The sequence below is a fragment of the Drosophila subpulchrella genome, unplaced genomic scaffold (genome assembly GCF_014743375.2).
Source record: "Drosophila subpulchrella strain 33 F10 #4 breed RU33 unplaced genomic scaffold, RU_Dsub_v1.1 Primary Assembly Seq354, whole genome shotgun sequence".
In the NCBI taxonomy this organism is placed as follows: domain Eukaryota; kingdom Metazoa; phylum Arthropoda; class Insecta; order Diptera; family Drosophilidae; genus Drosophila; species Drosophila subpulchrella.
In genome coordinates this window covers 1,633,504-1,654,345 of record NW_023665577.1, presented here as the reverse complement: position 1 = coordinate 1,654,345, position 20,842 = coordinate 1,633,504, and the positions used below count along the sequence as shown (strand labels likewise).

Here is a 20,842-nt window from a genome sequence, read left to right as displayed (position 1 = left end):
ATCTTCGAGCAAAATGCAATTAAGTTCAGCCACAGGCGCCTGAGGCAAACAAACTCTTCTTAATTACTCGCTTAGTTTCGATATTTCCTACTGTGATTTATAGATTTTCAGTAGCACTCAATCTTGCCATATTTTTTGGTCACGACGCCCTGGGCTCAAATGGTATTTGCAGTGGCCGAAACTGTGGCAAAACGTGACCTGCCAACAAAGGAGATTCGATTATTGCCGGCGAAAAACTTGGGCTGGAAAATTCAGTATGTGCAGGATGGTGGCAGCTCTCAAGCCAGTTTACCTGGACTCACAGCTCTTTGGCAATTCCGTTCAATTTCCCTTGCGCTCGCTCAAATTGCAGTTAATGTAAATGAATGAATATTCCATTAAAAGTCAACTCGGGGAGCGGGAAACTGGGCGCAACAGCAACAGGCAGACGCAGTCTTTAAGCTGCAAAAATGCAAATTGATTTCCCGGATCCCGCCTTATTGACGTAACGCGTAACACGTAAAGCGTCGCGCAGCTTAATTGGGATATTGAATTCGCCTGACGGGGGTTACGTAAAATATGCGCTGTTTATTTACAAAAGGGAGCCACCTCGACTGCACAGCCCCACTCCCTATGGCACTACTCAGTTTCGTCCTCCTTGACCAGCGTGGCATTCGGGTTGCTCAACAGTAGGGCCTCGTTATGCTGCCTCACGTTGTAGTGGAAGAAGAACGACTTGCTGTACTCGAAGGTGGAGATCATGATGGCGCAGGCGGGGGCCACCTTCAAAAGCCTAGGTCCGCATCCCGCAAATAGTCCCCGCACTCCGTGCATCCTGTAAATGGCTGTCAGCCTGCTGTAGGTCGATCTCTTTCCGAAGTCCCTAGCCGGGGAGTCCGTGAAGATGACCCTCTCTCCAAACTCGATCTGCTCGTGGGTCTTGACCACATCGAACGGAGTGGTTACGATGGCAGCCACAGATCCCGCCAAAACGCCGGCCAAAAAACTCAGACTGAACGAGGGCTGCGAGCTGTGGCCGAGATTCTGCTTGAGGTACTCGTAGATGGGCCAGTAAATTCCCGAAAAGGGCACGTCCCTGAGGATCGTGGGCCGCAGACCCCGCCACAGTCCCCAAACACCCTGAAGAGCCACCACGTTCCTGACGAACTGCGTCATCTGGGCGTAAGTTTGCCGCTGGGCTTGCATCTTGGTTCTCACGAGCTCAATGGGACTCACCACAGTAACTGCACAAATCCGGGCCGTGACCCCGGACATCATGGGAACCACCAGCGGCAGACTCGTCTTGGTGTCCCTAAAATAGGAAGGGCTTATTCTTAAAAGGTATCTAAAACAAATTATATTTTTATTTGTAAAAATAAGTCCCAAGTGAAAGCAATTAGAATGATTGTTAAGTATAAACTACATATTTCCCTCTACTTATTCTTCTTGATGTCCCTGAAATAAGTAATAAGTATTAAAAAAAATTATATTCAACGTTTTAGTGCATTATTTTGAAAAACATTTTATTATTTCATTTAATATAACTTTATAATACGAATTTATTGCCAATAACATTTTGTATTAAGTTCGCGATGGCTTATATAATTTAATCTGTTTCTCATCTTTTTATTCTCACAAAAAAATAATTCAATTTAAACATATATCATTCAACTTCGATTTATGGCATTACTGAATTCATTGGATATTTAAAGTTTACAAGGGTTTAAGTTCCATTGCATTTAATTTAATATTTTGCATTCCATTTAAGTAACAAATTGTTTTGCAATACATGTTTGCGCTTACTAAGCGGGAGGAGTGCATAAGAGGCGATTAAACGAGTTGAAAACAACAAGTAGATAATACCACATGATTGTGTTTAATACTGTTTGGCTTAAGGGATTATAGACCCACCTGAATTCCATATCCAGCTGCCGGGGATCCGGACCACTTTTCCAGTGCCTCTTGTACACCTCGAGGTACTTGGCCCTGAACTGCTCGTAGGCCACGAAGTAGATGATGGTGGAGGGCAGGGCGGAGACGAGGGTGGGTCCCAGGCCGGACCACAGGGCGCCCAATCCCTCGTGCCGACTGATCTTGATCAGGGCATCCCAGGTGCTGGTGAACTGTGGCCTCGGCCGCAAGCTGGCCAGCTCGGGCCCATTGGGACCGCTCGAAAAGAGGTGGTCCATCAGGCCGTTCGAGTAGAAGAAGCACTTGTGCGCCGGCGACTGCTGCGACTGCATGCGGGTCTTGATCACGTCCAGCGGGGTCATGAAGCAGGCCGTGATCATGGCCCCGGCGCAGGCCGAGATCACCTGCTGCAGTGGCCGGATCCGGAAGCGTGGATCGCTCATCAGTTTCCGGTGCGTTGAACTGGAATCCGTCGCCCGGTCGACTGCGTCATCTTCTCGCGAGCTCCGATCGGCTTTGTTGAAGCTGCCGCCGGAGACTCCACTTCCTCCACTCCCACCTGTACCACCCCCACCTGTACCGCCTCCACCTCCACCTCCTCCACCACCAATAAAGGACCTTGGACGCGGTCCGCGACCCATCGCAATCTCCGACTCGGCTGGACTCGCCTCCGCACTGGATGCGCCGGTGTCTTCCTTCGACATGGCTGCCTTCTCTGTTGTGCTTGAACAGTTGAGGGAGAGTCGATCTGGCTTCGAAATAGCATTTGTAAATTTACATTTCTAAATTTCACTTTGGGGCCAGAAGGAATATCCGAGAAATATGACGTTTACGGTGGCAACTCTATAGACGGCCAGGTATGAGGAGGAAAAAGTGTTTAAAACCGATTTCCCTTCTATGTTTTTACTAGATAAATAACCATATCTTTGGTGGGCCGTCATATCTAAAGTTATAATGTCTTGAAACATGACTGCAATCTTTTTTATACGCTTTCTTTTTATACTAAAAGCTATAATAAATTAATTTAACAAGAAAATTAATTGTAATTAAACTGAGTAATTTAAATAAAAACTTAGTTTTTATATTTTGATTAAATTTAAATTGAATTTAAGCTGACTAAAACTAAACCCTAATGTTTTTATATTCCAAATGAATGTAAATTGAATTTAAACTGACTAATTTAAACTAAACGTTGCCACTGGTTAATGTTTTTATTCAATTATTCGAGGAGATAGAAATTGTTCATTCACTTCACTTCGCTTCGTGTGATTATAAATTCCATTCAGAAAAATCCTCTTTATTTATATTATTTCCATTCCATCGTTAGCTGTTCGCTCCTCTCCCCAGCCAAAGCAATTAAAATACTTTTGTGCCAAAATGAAAAAAACGCAGCCATTGCGGAATTGTTGTCGCTCCTGCTTTACTTTATTTTTGGCAATTAACATGCAGTACTCTCATTGCTGATGGCATTCGCACCGACTGTATCTGTACTTCCGCCCCCTATTTCCCCGCCCCTGGCAGTTGGCGCCAGTTCGAGGGGGCCGGAGTGTTCATTATGCCAAAAGGGATCCACTCTGCAGCGGAAGTTCCATCCCACATCGACCGCACCTTCAAGTCATCCCGCTTCACAACTGAAAATGTGTCAAAGGTTTGACGTACTCGAAACGGGTTCGTGGGTTTTGGTTTGCCGCTGGGTCGATTTGGTATCTGCACTCGAAAAATAAACGACCATTAATAAATCAATTGATTTTTACATTTCAATTATGTACACTCCAGAAAAGATGAATGGTAGTGAAACATTTAAATTAAACTTGTCTAAAAAAAATACGTATTCAATAAAAAATACATTTTCAAGTGTTTTTTTACTTTAGGTGACCTTTCACAGCCCATTAAATAATAACGTGAGCCATAATTACTACAATTTTTTGTTGCTTATCCTGAAAAATCAACATATTATTGTTTTCCGTGTCACTACCAGCAAACCAAGTTGACTGTTGGTGGAAAAATAATTGACATCAAAATGATGTCACTGTAAGATACCTGTGTGCATCTGACACATGTGCCACAACCTGTCGCCAGTTTATTCCCACTCACATAAATGCACAGCCCAAAAAAACTAAAGTTATGGTAGAACATCATATTTCAAAAACAATAGAGATAATACTTGGCCTATTTAAATTATCTACCTTAAATAGGGACATAAAGGAACATTTGAATATGCGAATAAATCTTATTTTGTTCTGGCACTCTTTCAGAAAAAATTGTGAATTGGTGGTAGCAAAAGCGTTTGAATCGCGTGATTATCTCTTAAGCAGATTTCAGATTATTTTAAATTCAATTTTGGTTTTTTCATGAGTGGGTTAAGTTGTTTTCACAATCCTTTCTTGGCGGCATCAAGGCCAAGCCTAAGACAAGCACAGCATCAACAAGAGAGCCCGGAAGGACAAGATGTAGAGCTTCTGAAAAACACGAGAAAACACTCGCCGAAAGAAAATGGGGGTGGTGGAAGGAGGCAGTGGTTGCCAGAATGTTACCCTGATATGATTACGTTGCTATACAAGTTTGTTGCAAGGCCACGACGAAAAACAAAAATGAGTGGTTAACTACAAGAAACAATACTCTAATCGATTTGCTTCACCAGCCACTTCAAATTGGGTTTTAATACAAATATATACTATTTTAAGTTTGTTTTTATGAGTTAATTTTTTTTCTTCAAATGTAGTAGTGTTTAAAATGGTCCACATAATTTAAATTGTTATTAAAGATTAATAAGCATTATACACCTTTTTTTTACTTTTTAAGGACCACTATTATTTTGAGATACTAACACGCTTTTTACTCTGGCCCGCAAGAGGTGTACAAATTAGCAAAATTGAAAAAAGACAACACTATTTAAACTTGTACATAATGTGACGAGAAAATAAAAAATATCGTAATTGGCACTTAAAAAATAAACCAGCATAATTATTAAAATAAATATTTTCGGACCGTGTTTACTTTTTAGGTTTTGGCAAACTTTGTTGTTGATAAATCAAACTAGTCCTTAAATTTGTACTTTAAATTACAAAAATATTTAAAGTGCTACACAAAGTAAAGTGCACAAATACAGCATACGAAATAAGCCAACTTTTGGAATATTCTGGGAATAAGCTGTAGACACAACCCACAAGGGAAATAAGTTAGCCAGCAAGCGATACCCTCAGGAAGGGTAAAAAATGGTTCGAAAGGGAGACAATGGGAGGGTGGGTAGGCGGCCCTGGAGGTATGTCTCGAACGAAATATGCCAACATGCACATGACATACTAACTAGCGCTGCTTTGCATCACCTACACGTTTACCACCACCCCCTTGTCCCCGCCCATGCCCACCGTTACCAAGTTCCCTTCCGGAATCCCATTCGCCTGCGTGACAACGTACCCGTCATCACATCACACGCAGACATTGTCTTACAGTTATGACTGGCGTTGCTATTTGGAATTCGACACGTACGCGGGTGTCCCAGGACACGTAGGACGGTGTAATCCAGGGGCGTGGGCAAGAGTGGCAAGGGGGGTTCCAGGCGGTTCCAGGGGCAGCATGTGCCGGTGTCGATTTTGACACGTTGCCCGTGTGCGGGAGCTGGTAATTGTGGTGTAAAACTGTAGAATAACAGCACTTAGCTGGCTGCTAATACGAGCACGTGTCTGCTTTGTTGCACAACACGGCGTATGCGCAATGCTCATCCCGCACCCCGAATATTGAATAAAAACGGCACACCAAACACGAAACCAATCGAATTGAACTCGTTAGGCATTCAATTTGCCATTAGCATGCCTGATTAATTACGAGTCTCTGTTGTTAATCAACTTCTCGGGAAAACGACTTGTCGGTTGGAATTAGAGAAACATTTGGCCGCATTATTGTCTATCGACAGCATCATCTGCGCCAAATAGATAATAATTATAATCAGCTTAGGGCTGGGAGTTTTCCATTAGCTGCGCCAGTTCGTATGCATATTGTTATTTAATTAAAGTCGAGAATCAACAGCAGAGGAATGTTTACAGACGCCGGTGGAAAGCGATTGAAGGGACTTCGACTGGTGGATTCGACATATGGTGAGCCAAGGAAAATTCGCAGACACCAAAAGTCACAAAGGCCAAAAAAGGAAAGGATGGGAAAAAGGGAAAGCGGGGGCAAGACATGGGAACTGTGGCACGCGGCATTCACCGCACAATTCCATTACGTAAAGCAAACATCAGATGGCGATGGCTGCGCTGCATGATTGGGTTTGCTGCTTCTTGCGGCTCCCCACCGCCTCCTTTCCCGTGGATGTGGGCGTGGCGCCAGTAAAAGCAACATATTGAATATTGATGCGCATCGATTTCGACTTGAAAGCGGGAAAAGTTCAAGCCAACATCCCACGCACACACTCACAGGCGTGCTCTTTGTTTATAATAAAAACATTTGCAATTTCTTGCAGCCACGCACTGAATGGCATTCAACACTATTCAGCATAGTAATGGTTTAATTTAGTGGAAGCGAGATAAAAACTTGACTCGTTATTACAAAGTTAAGTAGGATAGCTGACTAGCAGGTGTCCGAATGGCTAATGTCCTTTCAATATTCTTCGTACAATCAAAGCCGCAAATTAAAGATTTTTGTTAATAATAGTACTTTGCTAATAAAAAACTATAATATTCAAAGTCACCAATAGTAACATTTACCAATATTAGATGGTTTTTCTGGTATCAAAATGCCCTGTTAAATAAATTTTGGTATGGCCTTCTAAAGTAAAACACAAGAAAATGCGAGCTAATGTAGACATATTAAAAATCGACCCAAAACTTACCAACGATACGATTTAAGTATATAACCAACTTTGCATTATTTTAAAATTGGAAATAATATTATATTTAAAACTAGAATCAAAATGGTATATATTAATATGACGATATGCATTTTTAGTAAGACCACTTCCATTTATAAACTATATCAAAGATTTCTATAAAGAATTACAAGTTAATGTATGCACTACTTTTGACATACAAATTGTTCTTTCATAAAAATATTTGTTTTGCGTGATCCTGATGATTGAACATTTTCTTTATATCCATAAGATTTCCTCAAAGAATTAAGAGGTGATGTAGACACTTATATTCCCCTCACGATTTTCCTTCCATAAAAACCCTTTTTGTATGCTTCTGGCAATTGAACCTTTATGCACTGACTTTCACAGAGATAACTCGATTCCGGTCAAACTTCTGACAGGCGAGTGTAAGTGCACTCAGCGCAGTTAACTGGCTGCGGCGTCTGCGAAGCAATTTGTGAACGCTCGTCGAGCATTTAAAACAATTGGTGCCAAACAATTACGCGGAGGGTGCACTTCCTGGGAAAAAGGGGGCGGAATGCGTGGAAGGAAGCCAAAGACTTCCGCGCCAAATTAGCGACAAATGTGTGGCAGCGGGATGGGGGCGTGGCCAGGGGCAGGGGCGGGGAGCGGTTCCAACTACGACCCAAATTGCAAATTGCAACAAACTTGAACGAAAGTGGGCCAACGATGGCGACAACGGGCGCGACGATGGCCGCTTTGTCTGCGTAAGTTGGTAATAAGCAAATTAAATGCCAAGGGAACCCGGCCCTGCAAAGTAGGCAACAATAAAAATCCAGCGGCTGCCAATGCGAACGGAGTGACTTGGCGCATTAACACCCCCATGACGCCACATGCCACATGCCGCCAGCGGCCAACAGCCACATGCAGTCGAAGCGCAATATCATGGGCGTTAATTGCCACTCAAAGTATGGGCAAGGGATGGGGCGTGGGAAAACTCTAAGGCCATGCCTGACTGGATAATCTGCACTAGCCGAAATTGACCAGAAATAACTGTGAGTAATCTCATTTCCCTAGCCGGTTATACATATGTATTTTTAATCATCAGTAATATATAAAAGAAATAAAAATGATTGAATAAGCTTCAAAAAATTGTTACCCCTCTGGTTTTTTGTTTTAAATGATTTATGGAATCAAAATTATTTAATGCCATTATTTGTAAATAAACTGTCCGACATTTATAGCCTGTCAATGATATTTTCACATTCCGAACGTTTAATTTTGAATTTAGAAAGTTTTCAGATATACATATATAAACCATAAATAAAATTTTCTAGATTTCGGTGTGCAACAATATTATTCGAAATCAAAACAATTTTTTTCAAGATTTAGTTAGGTCTTACGCATTTAGAATTAGGCCAAAATATCGATTTCCCATTTTTATCCTTGCCAACTTATTGATCTCGTAAGAATAACTGTTAAAATAGGAACGAGCAAAACTTAAATGTTTGTTTGCAATCTACGCCACCTAGATTACAATGAACTTTTTATCTAAGCCAATGGTACATATGAGTAATAAGCTTTAAAGACAAAACCCAGACACTTTAACCTATCTTTCTTAAAAAATTTATCTTGATGCGCCTCTTATGCCCACTATATAGGCCAATAAAAAAGTGATAAAATGTGAATGCATATGTTTTAAAATATATTTCAAAATTTTACTACAAATAAAAATCTAAAATAGGTCCCGTGGCCGTTTTTTCCACTGTAATCTGGTGCAAGTCACGTTCTACAAAGTTTCCTGCGCTTTTCTACACTTTTATTTACTTTTAAAGGATCTTATGCGCACTTTCCCCCCAGCTCTCACTATGATTCTCCCTGTAATTGCAGTTTTGCTTTCGCTTTCCCAGGCAAAATATTTATGATAGAGCAGAGGCGAGAGGAAAAATATGAAAACAACGAAAGTCATAAAATACATATAAATAAAATGCGCTCCCCCATAAATCGCAAACGTGTGAGTGTCCATGTGGGCGATGGTGTTTGTGCGGGGGGATTTTTCGGTTCGTGCGTGCTGACTTGCCAAAGATCCTGGCCGAGCAACAGCAAAAACGGCAGGAGCAGCAGCTATCCTGGCAGAAATTTATAAATTTAATAAAGGGAAAACTATGGCAGATGTAAATGCAAATGGGGCCCTTGTTTACATTTGAGCTCCATGCAGTGTGTTTCTGCAGATAGAATGGCATTTATGATATGCGCACAATTTTATTCATTTAAATATGTTTCTGATATACAAAGAGGGTGGTCTCCTTTGCTAACTCGCCCACGCCACCCGTGTAAATAAAAATATGCATATAAATGGAATCACTATTCAATGCTCATTAGCATATTTCACTGGGTTTTGGGGCGAAGGACTTCGGCTTCGCCCCTGTGCACTTGACCAATTTAAATCAATTGCTGGATATTATTTTATGCCACCGAAATTTCACGACCCATTGAACTCTCGACCGCAGAACAAACAAATAAACAATGGATAGGATTAATTAAAAAAAGGTTGTTCCAAAGGGCGTATGCAACAAAAATGTGTTTAATTAAATATTTATATTATTATTATTTTGCCCCATGCTAGGCGATTTCTGTTCACTTGCGAATTTATATTCATTGAGGTTTTCGATGCCAGTAATTTGCATTTAACACATGCGCACTCGCACTCAAACTCGACCACAAAATTACATTTAATTCTCGTAGCCCGAAATTATCAACCAGCAAATCCGTTTATGCACTTGATGTCCTTAATGACTTTTGTTGCTCCTATTGCTGTTGGTGTTTTCAGTTGTCTAGTCAGCCAATACAATTAATTAAACATTTTTCGTTTATGTAGAAAATTGCACTTTTATATCTCATTCGGCCAAAATTGATACTCGGAAACTGATAATATTTTCTGGTAAATTATTCTGTAAAATCAAATAAAATATTTGCATGTGCCATGCATGGAAAACCTGGCTAAATTTCAGTAACCCCAATCACGTTTTGAAAAATTAACTAAGTTAAACAATTTTCACAACCGCCAAACCTATATGATTCTTTTAGTTTTACTGTTTAGAGCCATGGTTTTTTGACAGAATTCCATAAAAACTAAGCTTCTGTAATTGTTGGGCTTTAAGTGATTTACCATTGTTCATCGCCGCATGCAGTTGTGTAATTTGGCACCTATTAAATTATTAAAATTTTCATTATAAAGTCAAACAAGCGACATGAATGAAAAAGGAAGGAAATAACGAAACATAATTTGCATATTTGTTTATTTGCCGTCGCGTTTTTGTTTCTGTTTGCATATACTTGCCGGTTGGGGACTCGTTTGCTCGCATTTGCATTGTTGTGGAATGTTTAACCAGTTTATTGTTCAGGGCTATTCAATCGAAGACCGGTGGCCAGTCGCTTTGTGGCAAATAAAATTGTAAAATTTATAAATAACCGTATAATAATAATAATAAAGTGCATTAATTAGTCACGAGGCACTTAAGCCGCTTAATTACAATCGAAAAAATCTTTTGCAATTAAAAATCGTTGTATAGCATATGCATTTTATGTTAGCCGTGTCGCTCTCAATTAGCTTCAATTAAAAAAGATTAAGTATGTACGCAGTAATCCGTTTGTATCCAATTTAAATTTAAGCCGATAAAAGGCCCACCGAAGTATATTGTTTTTGCCCAAGGCCTTGGGCTGTCATAACTAAGCATTTGTCTCGGTTGAAACCCTGTCCCTCTTTCGTCTTCTTGGCCTCCTGCGTTTAACCAGGAACTAGGGGAAAGTCCCCGAACAGTAAATCAAATCAGGGACCAGAACGCTATAGTAGTATTAATGCATGAATCGTTTCCCGTCTCCAGAAAGTCCCCCCAGCACTCGGCCCTACTTCTGCGTTATTTACGAGTCGCCCGCCCTCTACATATTTGACTTTAATATACTCTCGAGTTACTCTAATTTGTGGTTGTCAGCAAATTTTGGACCACAGTACTGCTGGGGGAAAATCTGCTTTTGGGAATTTAATTTTTCTTATTTCTGTTTTGCGTTTTGCTTGTGGCTGTGTTGCCTGGCAACTTTGATTTGTTGCACTAAACTATTCGGCTCTTGCGGTTTCTCATGGAAGGTTATGAATTATTCAAAATGGTGAAACCCAGTCAGGGGATAAAATGTGCTAAATTGATTCGAATGCTTAATATTTAATGGGGTATAAGTGTTTCCAGCATTCTGTGATGTGATTAAGAACAGACAGCAGATTTGTTGTCTTTCAATTGCCAATGTTCTGGCCAGAAATTCCATTACACGCATATCAAACTAACAGACTTCCATTTAGCACTTTACAACTCGCCACAAAAGTTGGGTTGAGTTTATTCAACTAAAGTACCATTTCATACACTTTGCACTTCACTGGCAGAACTAAAAGAGTGGGCACTAGGAACTTCCCCGGCGAAAGAAAAAACACCGACGATACATGGAATAAAGTTGAGCAAAGAAAGTGCCAGGGGAAAATTTAGAAATACTGGCCACAGCACTCTGATGATAGGCATGGAAAGCAGATGGAAAACTGGGAAAAACCAAGCATCGTGTTTCTCTTTTGAGCAGAAAACAAATGTCAAAACATTCTACACCATGTCAGGTCGTCCAGGCAGTCATTATCGCAATTTATGTGCTCCAGTTTGATCAAACGACTATGATAAAATTGTTTTCGCAGGGCTCTTGTGCTGCTCAATTAGTTCGCTCCGACAGGGTATTTTCTCATAATTACGGAACCTTTTGCCAACGAAATTAGTGCTTCGCACAAAGCAGGCCAAGTGAAATTCGAATTGAAAACTTGAGAACAATCCATTGGGTCAAGCAATTTAATTACAACACTTTTGGGGCGCTGCGGGGGAAAAAGATTTCTTTTGGACTGTTTATGACGGAGATTTTCAATTTCACCCGTAGTTCGCGACAAACTTTCTGCGTAACCTGCGTAAAAAGCAGAAACAACTCGAAGACAGAGCCATTTGCATAAGGGGCCAACGCAGAAACGACACAATAACTCAATTCGCAGCACAAAACCGAAAAAAGAAAATCAAATGTGCCACAAAGGGAATAAGGCATAAAAGCCGACGCAGAAAGTTTTCTGTCAAGGCAGTAAATCCTGCAGGATATGGCCCCAGGCTTAGCAACACAACGCACAACAATTCCTCGGTGTCGAGCGGAGCGACAACTTTGATGTCCTGGCAGAGGGTAAAATTTGAGAGGAGAAAAGCGGAGAAGAGTTAACAACTATGCACAAAACGCCAAATATTTGAAATATGTGTAGCAACAAAAATGTTGACATTTGAACTGATTTCCAGGAAGTCTCCACAGTTCAGACTGCATTTCCCTACTGAGAGTATTCCTCTGCCCTACATTTGGGAAAACTATGCAAGCCAAAGATACTGAAATATCAATCAGTGAATTTGAAAATAGGTTGATTTCAAATGTTGCATTTGGGTAAGTTGTATAGTTATAATTATGTTTACTAGTGTTGGTAATACCATCGATAGCCTATCGATACCATCGATTGCTTTAAAATTTAACGATGGTTTAGCCAACTATCTATAGTATCGATGATCAAAATACTATATCATTTAAATTAAATTGTGTTGTATATAATCTCAGATATTAAACCACTTCCGATGGTATAGATAACGAAGATGGTGCCCCCTATCGGTAGCCTAAACCTTCGATGATGCCGACTATCGATGTTTTTCTAATTCTTTTAGTTATTCAAAACAGCAGAACACTTCTTCTTATTATTTTGTCTTAGCAGAAAGTGTAATAAAAATATTTTAAATACCTTTTTAATATAAATATAACATATATAACAAACATATTTGCCCTAAGAAACTTATTTAGAAAGGGTGCTCTTACTTACCTCGGTCCTTATAAAACTTTCTCGATTTTCTTCTTCCAAAAAGGGTTAGTTTTTTACGAGTGACTCCACTAGCGAAATGTTGTGGCAAATTAAGTTGGCGGCAGTGCGAAATTGCTTTGCCCTGAGAGTATTGGCAACCAAAATGATAGAGAAAACAGAAGGCGAGACATAAAAGGGGAGAAGACATGTCGTAAGTAGCTTTTGTTTGGTAAATTGGCGGCAACAATAGTTGACACAACTTTTGGTGAGCGAGTGGCGAAATTCGAGGCATTGTTATTGGCAATTTCTGGTGCAGCTATTCAACTGTTGGTTGTCATGGGAATAAATGTAAAATCACCACAATAGAAACTGCTTTCATCGTTTGATTTTCTATTTCACTATATTTTCCAGTATATGTATATGTTGGCACGTTGGCTTGTGGTTAACCCTATTTGTTACATTAAGAGTACACATATTTATCTTATAATACTTGACATTGGGATTTTGGTAGAATTGTCCCTTGTTTCCTTCAGCTTATAATATCAGTAATATGAATTTCAATTTTCTTAAGACTATTTTGGTTTTCTTTTGATTATTACATAGTCTTTAAGATTTATTTTAAATACTGTGGCTAACGTTGATTGTTTCGGGTATTTCTATTAATCAATCTACAAGCCAAATAAAATATTCTCTGTGAACGAACTTTACCGTTTCAATGTTTTTAGAATTAACATTAATATTTTGAATTTGAAATGTTTTTTAATATATATATATATATAGAGAAATCCTTACGGCGTTACTCCTTTCATTCTATATACAAACTATCGTTATAAATATTTTTAAAATCTAACATCTAACTTGTGAATAAAATCAATAACTATCTCTAGTTTCCAAGTTATTAAACGTTCGATAAATTGGACCTCGAAGCAACTTGTTAAAGCGACTTTATCTATGCAACATTCTCCAGGAAATTAGTTTCCTTAACGGGAATCGCTGCTTATTTCGATACTGCGAGCCTTCGCTGCAATCTCCAGGGAAACCTCCAGTGCAATTTTCTTAACTAATTTACGACGGCAGAAAGTTTTCTCGCACAAAAACAAAAGCCAGAAGGCCAGCAGTCGGAGCTGAAACCAGTAACCACGAGCAATGCCGCCAAGTCAAAGATAAACTTTACACCAAAATGTATTATTAAATTTACGCAGGCCCCCATAAAATTCCAGACCAAAGGAAACCGGAGAGATGGGATGCCGACAAGGATTGGCGAGGATTTGGCAGGCAGCTGTCTGTCGCCGCATTGCGGGCACGGCGGGAAGTCCTGAAGGACTTCTTGGCAGCGCTCCCTGGTGTTTCTATATATTGGTCGTAATACCCCTCCCCGGCGGAGGCTGAAACTGCTGCAGCTCGGTGCGTACGGTTCCAGTGGACGAGGAGGAGGAGGAGGAGTAGGACTCCGCGGTGGAGCCATTGGATGCCGAGGAGCCCGATGATATTGTGGAATCGGTTCGCTGCTGGCAACCCAAGGGATTTGCGGTGTTCTCCGTTGCCGTTGCCATAGTTGTTCGCAAATCCTTGCCGGAAGACTGGCGCTGCAATTGAGGTATGCGGCTTGTTGTGGCCGACGCCGTTGCTCCAGGAGATTCCCCGGCCACTGCTCCTGGCGGGGATTGGCATTGGGCTTCCACCTGCTGCTTGGTGGGCCTGGGAATGAGCGAGGTCCTCGAAGGCGATTTCATGGGCTGCGCGTACAAATCGCCATTGGGCGCCGACCAGCTGCAGCTTCCAGGACTGGCCTTAATCGCGTAAATGCACTCGGTCCGCTCGCCCTGGGGGGGCGTGGTCTCGTGGGCCGGCGGCACCGACTCGAAGGACTGAAAGGATCCGCTGAGGGCCGTCATGGCCGCCGATTCGGGCATCCTCTTCACGCGCTTCAGGCTGGAAGCCGGTGATTTGGGAACAATGGGTCCCACAATGAGGGTGTTCTGCGAGATTTGGGGCTCCTTGAGCTCTTCATCGTCGGCTCCGCAGTCCCTGGCCACTTGGAGTGGCGAAGTGGTTATGTTGCTGCTGTCCCTTCGCCTCCTGCCCAAAGTATTGCTTATGGTCCTGGGCGGCGGCAGAGGAGCGTTGAAGTTCTGCGGCGGCAGCGAGTTCCTCTTATAGCTGGTGCTCATTAGATCCTGATCCGTGGGCAGGACCTTGGGATAATTACGCTGCCGCAGAAGCTCCAGTTGCTGGGCAGCTGTCAGGGGAATGACCTCCAGGCCATTCGAGTCGTCTCTACTCGTCACATTGATATCTACATCGTCGGCATGGACAAAACTGGTGACCTGCTCATCGGCTGCCAGGATCATGTCCACCGGATCCGAGTGGGTATGCGAGTGGTTCCTCGAGGGATATTGCTGCTGGAGGATGTCATCACTGGGTTCGGTTAGGGCTGAATGTTGTCGTTGCAGTAGCATCTCATAGTGCTGCGGTTCGTGCATATGTTGGGGGATCAGCAGAGCCGCATCGGCCACCTCTATATCCTGACATATTATCAGCCTGCCATCGGATAGAATCGGTTGCGGAGGTGGCGTGGCCGTGTTGAAACTACCCGACTTTGGGGCCTCCTGTCCCGACATCCACTCACAGACCTTGGTGTGGGTGTCCACCGTGGAGCAACTCAGTGATCTCTGACCCGTTTTGATGGCCTCGTAGGTGTTTGATTTCCTGGTCATTTCCAAAACGAAGCTTTCGTCTCCATCGCGGGACTTGCTGCACCTCTTCAGCTCATCGTCATTGGCCCCATCGTAGCTCAGGATGGTTCCGCCCAGCTTGGGAGCGGGAAAAGGCAAGGCCTTGGCCCTCCGACGACGCTGACGCAACAGAAAGGTTCCGTAAATTAGCAGATTGAGAGCTATTATAATGGCTATCAGGGCGATCAGGAGTTGCGTGGTGACCTCCGACTTGGCCACCGTCTCCGGCGGCGACTGCTGCTGATCCTCCCCGCTCTCCAGGGGATTTGTGGAGGTCACCATGTCCTCGAAGTCACCGCCACCCTGCATCTTGTGCACATGTCCGAAGGTTGGAGGGGCATTGTACATATTCTCCGCCGCCGTCTCCGTGGACTCGCCACTCTGACTCGGACCAGCCAGACTGGGTTCCTGGAGAAGCAGCTTCAACGTCCTCACTGGGTCCTCCGCTCCATGGTCCCGCGGTCCGTACTTGCTCATGTGACCAGTAATAACCTCTTGACCAGGTCCGTGCAGCTGCTCCTGAATGGTCGCAATTTGGTTCAGTTCGTCTGGCAGCTCCTTGTTCCAGAAATTCATGTAAATCTGACGGTACTTGTAGCCAACCGTTGGCGGAATGCCTGCAAAGATGAAAAATAAATAGTATACACTGCTAAAAAAACGCAGTAATTCAAAGGACTTAATATTCACTTTAAATATTATTCGCTTTGGTTTTCATTTTTCTCTCATTGTCATACAAAACACTTGTTTTAATGAATAAAGTATTATACCAAAAACGAATCTAAATAATAATTTAGTCCAGCCGAAAGTCTTAGCAACTATGGTCGATTCCTCTCTGTACCTTAAGTTTTAAAATTTTTGCAACAGTGTACAATAAATAAATAAAATTTATATTTGCATTTAAATATTTTTAAATTGAATGCAACAGTGTACAATAAATAAATAAAATTTATATTTGCATATAAATATTTTTAAATTGAATCATGCATTTAAATAGTCATTTTATGAAATACTACGTATTTGAATTTCATTTAAATGAGGGGTTGGCCGCTTCCCATTAAGCGGGCATGGTGGATAGCTCTGCTTTTCTCTGCCGCCACACGAACAGTGAACTGCTTGCCGACCGCTGATTCAAATATTAAATACTAGATTTGGAATACAACATTCAGACATTTATTTTTAATCAGCGTTGGATCCTATTCTGCATCATAAAATTTAAAGAAGGAAAGAATGAGTAGAGCAATGCTCTATAAAATTATATGCATTGTAATACCCTTGCAGAGGGTATATTGATTTCAGTCAGAAGTTTGCAACGCAGTGAAGGAGACGTATCCGACCCCATAAAGTATAAATATTCCTGATCAGCATGACTAGACGAGTCGATCTATCCATGTCCGTCTGTCCGTCTGTTTCTACGCAAACTAGTCTCTCAGTTTTAAAGCTATCGGGCTGAAACTTTCCTTAAAGTCTTATATCTTTGCAGGTAGTATATAAGTCGGAACCAGCCGGATCGGACAACTATATCTTATAGCTCCCATAGGAATAATCGGAAAAAAACTTTTTTTTTAATTATATCTTTGGTGTTTTTTAACATATAACCTCCTAAGCTTGGAAATAAAATTGGTGGGAAAATAATATGAAACAAATTATAGCTTCGGTGTTTTTTGACATATTATCTTATACTATTGGGAATATCATTTTTTGTATTTTTAAATTTAATAATTATAACTGCAAGGGTATACAAACTTCGGCTTGCCGAAGTTAACTTCTTTTATTGTTTTTAGATTAAACTAGATATTATTTTTTTATTCATATACGAATTATTTTATGATATGGCAATAACCTACCAATGTTTAGATACGCCTGAGCCCTCCTATTGAATTCCGGCCAGTCCAGATCGTAGCGGTCCCACTCGAGGGCGTGTGAGTTGAGGAAGCTGCCCTTCCACGGAGCCTTCGGGTTACTGCAAAAACATCAAGGCAACCGGATGGGTTATCTTCTAGTTCACATTCAAGCCCCGCTCCCCAGAAAAGAATCTCATTTTATCGACATAATCCGGCCATTCATTTGCTCATTTAAATGACATGGTTATGGCCAATAACCACACTCGCCGGCAGCCGAATGCCAAAACGTCCTGCTAACGATCTCTGATTTCAGTTCTGATTGCCGCACCCATTTCCATTTTTTTAGCCCAGCCTTTATTTTTATCCCAGAGCGGTGGCCACTTCAACTAATAATATTTGCATGTGCCGCCACCCAATCCGGCTGCTGTGGAATAACAATAAAGGCGGCAGTAAAAATTCTATTCATTTCGCTGTCCAAGCGTTGCAGATTGCGAAACGTGCCGCACTCGGAGGCGGAGCCAGTGCCAAACCAAAGCCACTGGTCGTTACCATTCCAGAACTCATGAATATCCCACACTGCATCCGCATTCGCATCCGCATCCGAATTCGCATCCGCATTTGCATGCAGAACTGTGACTCTTCGTGTTGATGTTGATGGCCCTCCATTCTCGGCCCTCAAGCCTTGCTAACTTTCCTCTGCTAACTTTCTCCAAATGCACTTTTCACATCCGCCTTGTGGACCGCAAGTCCAGCCAGACCAGTACTCACCCGGTCTTTACGAAATTCGTCCAATATGCCATTACCGCCTCGGAAAGCAGCTTTTCCTGCACCGTGTAGTTGCCGCTGGGAAAAGGACCGGCGGGGGCCAGGGGGGCCCCGAAGATAAACGCCAATTCCTCGCCCATAATGCTATGCGGTAACTGTAAGTGAAAAAGTATATATACTATATATCCAAGTGCAGCAGTGCCAGTAAATCAGACCGGCAGGGGAATACTCTAAAGCGCACACCATTAAGGCAGTTGGGGGAGCCATAAATAATAAAGCATTAGGGTAGGTAGTAAACGGTATAGGGATTGCATAAGATGAGTACTAAAAGGAACTTGAACTTAGGGAAACTTTAATAGTATTTATTTCCAATTCTTTAGGAATTTCATTAACCTGTTTCCCTAACTTTAACCTTGGCGTTTAATATAGATTCCTATATCAAATATTTATAAGAAGCTCTGGTAGTAAAGCTGAGTTAAGTCCCACATTTTATTAGCATACAAGCACTTTGATTTGGGGATGGAACCTCCAAGAAACCTCCCTCACAGAGTATGCATAAAACAGCCAAAATGTAAGGCGGTAAGGAACTCGGCGACTCGGAGATCGGTGTAAAATGTGCTCGGCAGTATTTTAACGGCTCTTTTTTGGCCATTGTGACCAACCGGCATCAATCTTCTTAGACGGCCTGCATAAATATTTAGCTAGCCGAAGACAGGGCAAAAACGTGGGAATCGAGGAAGAAACTGGGAACGGGACCGCCGGAGGCAGTCGCTGAATGTAAGAAGGTAATAAAGCCAAGTTTTTATTGTTGCCATGAAAAATGTAACAAAGTCACAAAGCATTTCTGTCTGAGGACATCAAAATGACACTGTCCCGGAGCTGCTGACTGTTCTTTTGGCCTCGGACGATGTCCTCTGCGGCGCTGAAATCTTTTATGGCATTTATGAATGATGAATTTCGCTTTTGATTTTCATCTGGCAATTGTGTGAGAATTTGATGAAACGAGCAAGCGGAATTCAATATTGCCTCCCTGGCAAGGCTTAGTGTAAGCTTTTTGTTGGGAGCTTGGTGATGAATACGCGGTTCAATGGCCCTGCGACAAAATCAAAGCGAATCTTTAAGGTTTTTATGATTGAAATTGATCCGGCAGAGTGGCGTATGTTTATTTTTACGGTTGACATTCTGTTGACATGCCAGGGAAATGGACAGGGGAATATTTTCGAATCAATCAAATTGAGTGCCTGCAAGTGCAAATATTATTCTAACATATTTTAAGCGGTTGAAAAATGTAAATTCCCCATAAATACACATTTTACTGCAAATGTTGACATAAAGCCTAGAAATTTTAATTAAACACTTCCGTTTAAAGGCTGCTCATTCAATATTAGTCCTCGATATGAATGCATAATCAAAGCGTGGCCAAATATTATTTATGGATTTATTCGATTGCCCGAAACGTGGGCACTTCCTGTAACAAATTATCGTTATTGGCCAACGATTCTTGCTTTAAAGTAGCAAATAAAAAATCACCGGAGCGGAGGCGGAAATTCAATTTGGAATAAATGCGTAACTTTCGTAATTTATGCCCCTCCGGTTTCCCACTCTAAAAATACCTCCTTGTGCCCACGGCAACGGAAGCAACAATTTGACTTAGCGCCATTTGTCGTAATAAACCTAATGGAGTTAATGGCACTCGCAGCGTGTAAAATTTCCAAAAATATTTTCCCTGAATTGGCTTAGAGAAAACGACTAAGGATCCGAAACCTGAGGCAATTGCCTGGGCGTGAATTTTCCGAGAGGCTGGGAATTCTTGCCGCACAATTTGCTCGCATCTTTTTATAATTTTATTGGATTACGCAAGAGTTGGGCGAGGCCAGGTCCCTTTAATTTGGTATTTTTGTGTCGGTAATTAAATATATTCCCCCACTGAATTTTTGGCAAAAAGTATGCTGTACATTAAGCGAAAACGGCACGTTTTTCAGTATTTGCCAAACACTCGAGTTTCGGAAACCTTTTTGCGGACTGCGGTCGCAAACTTTCAACCACGCACCAAAATAAAAACTTTAGTTTCAGTCATATTTATTTTATTTTCATAAATTTCTTTTCCTTCCTCGACCATTTCGCATTCTTATCAGAAGAGAAAGTCCATGAGCGAGGGGAAATGCCCAAATAGTCGACGAAAAAACTTTGCCAAGAAAAAAGAAACCGACCAGACGGGACATACTTCATATGTTTTTTATTTGTGGGGTTTTTGCGGAAAATTCTTGGGATGCTGACCGCGTTTAGAATGCGATGATAATGACGTTTGTCTACGTGGGTCTGTGTATGCGGGAAGCCCTTGGAAAATGCTAAATTTAATATGGAAAACTTATTAAACTGTCCTCGAGCCGAAGTCGTTTTCATCTCTTTTCCCTCGATTATGCCCAAATAAATTGGAACTTGTTTTGCCAAAGTTTTCGGCTCGCTGAGTTTATTGCTCAGCCTGGGAAATTAGAAAAAGGCGAATAGAAAAATCTCCAGAGCAGCAATTTTGTTAAATCCCCATGTTGTTTATTTGTGTGCGCATTTTGCGTTTGTCTTCGGGATTAAATTCAATTGGGATGTACTTACGCACAATTCCCATTTTGGTGGAAAATTGTGTTCTAAGAAAAGACTCATCGACTCTTAAGAATTTAGCAAGGCTTTAAGCCCTTCATTCGAGAGAAGTCGTTGGCATATTTTAAGGCTAATGATTCTAGCAATATATATTCAATTTGTTTCTATTATTGTTAAGTGTTAAGTATGTACAGCATTAAAATTACTTTAATATTTTGTATAATTTACATTTTAATCAAATTGGTATGCTAATATATTTGCCAAACCTAAACAATAATAGTTCTCAGATTCAAACAAAAAAGATAAC

General features: G+C 41.5%; 2 protein-coding genes across 3 annotated transcripts in view; both read right to left on the bottom strand.

Annotated features, from left to right (window-relative positions):
* Positions 1-547: 547 nt before the first annotated feature.
* LOC119560419 (solute carrier family 25 member 40) lies at positions 548-2,711 on the bottom strand. Its single transcript, XM_037873856.1, has 2 exons — positions 1,891-2,711; positions 548-1,291 (listed from the first exon to the last, which is right to left on the bottom strand). The coding sequence occupies exons 1-2, from the start codon at positions 2,592-2,594 to the stop codon at positions 619-621; spliced, it is 1,377 nt and encodes a 458-aa protein (XP_037729784.1). The 5' UTR covers positions 2,595-2,711; the 3' UTR covers positions 548-618.
* A 10,298-nt stretch (positions 2,712-13,009) lies between these two features.
* The window catches only part of LOC119559776, a 44,730-nt gene continuing 36,897 nt past the window's right edge, over positions 13,010-20,842 (bottom strand). For both annotated transcript variants that reach the window (XM_037872854.1, XM_037872853.1), the window contains exons 10-12: positions 17,944-18,095; positions 17,179-17,294; positions 13,010-15,951 (exon numbers count right to left, since the gene is read on the bottom strand). In XM_037872854.1, the coding sequence (XP_037728782.1) occupies positions 13,949-15,951; positions 17,179-17,294; positions 17,944-18,095 (2,271 nt within the window). In that variant the 3' untranslated portion in view covers positions 13,010-13,948. The remainder of the gene's footprint in view (positions 15,952-17,178; positions 17,295-17,943; positions 18,096-20,842) is intronic.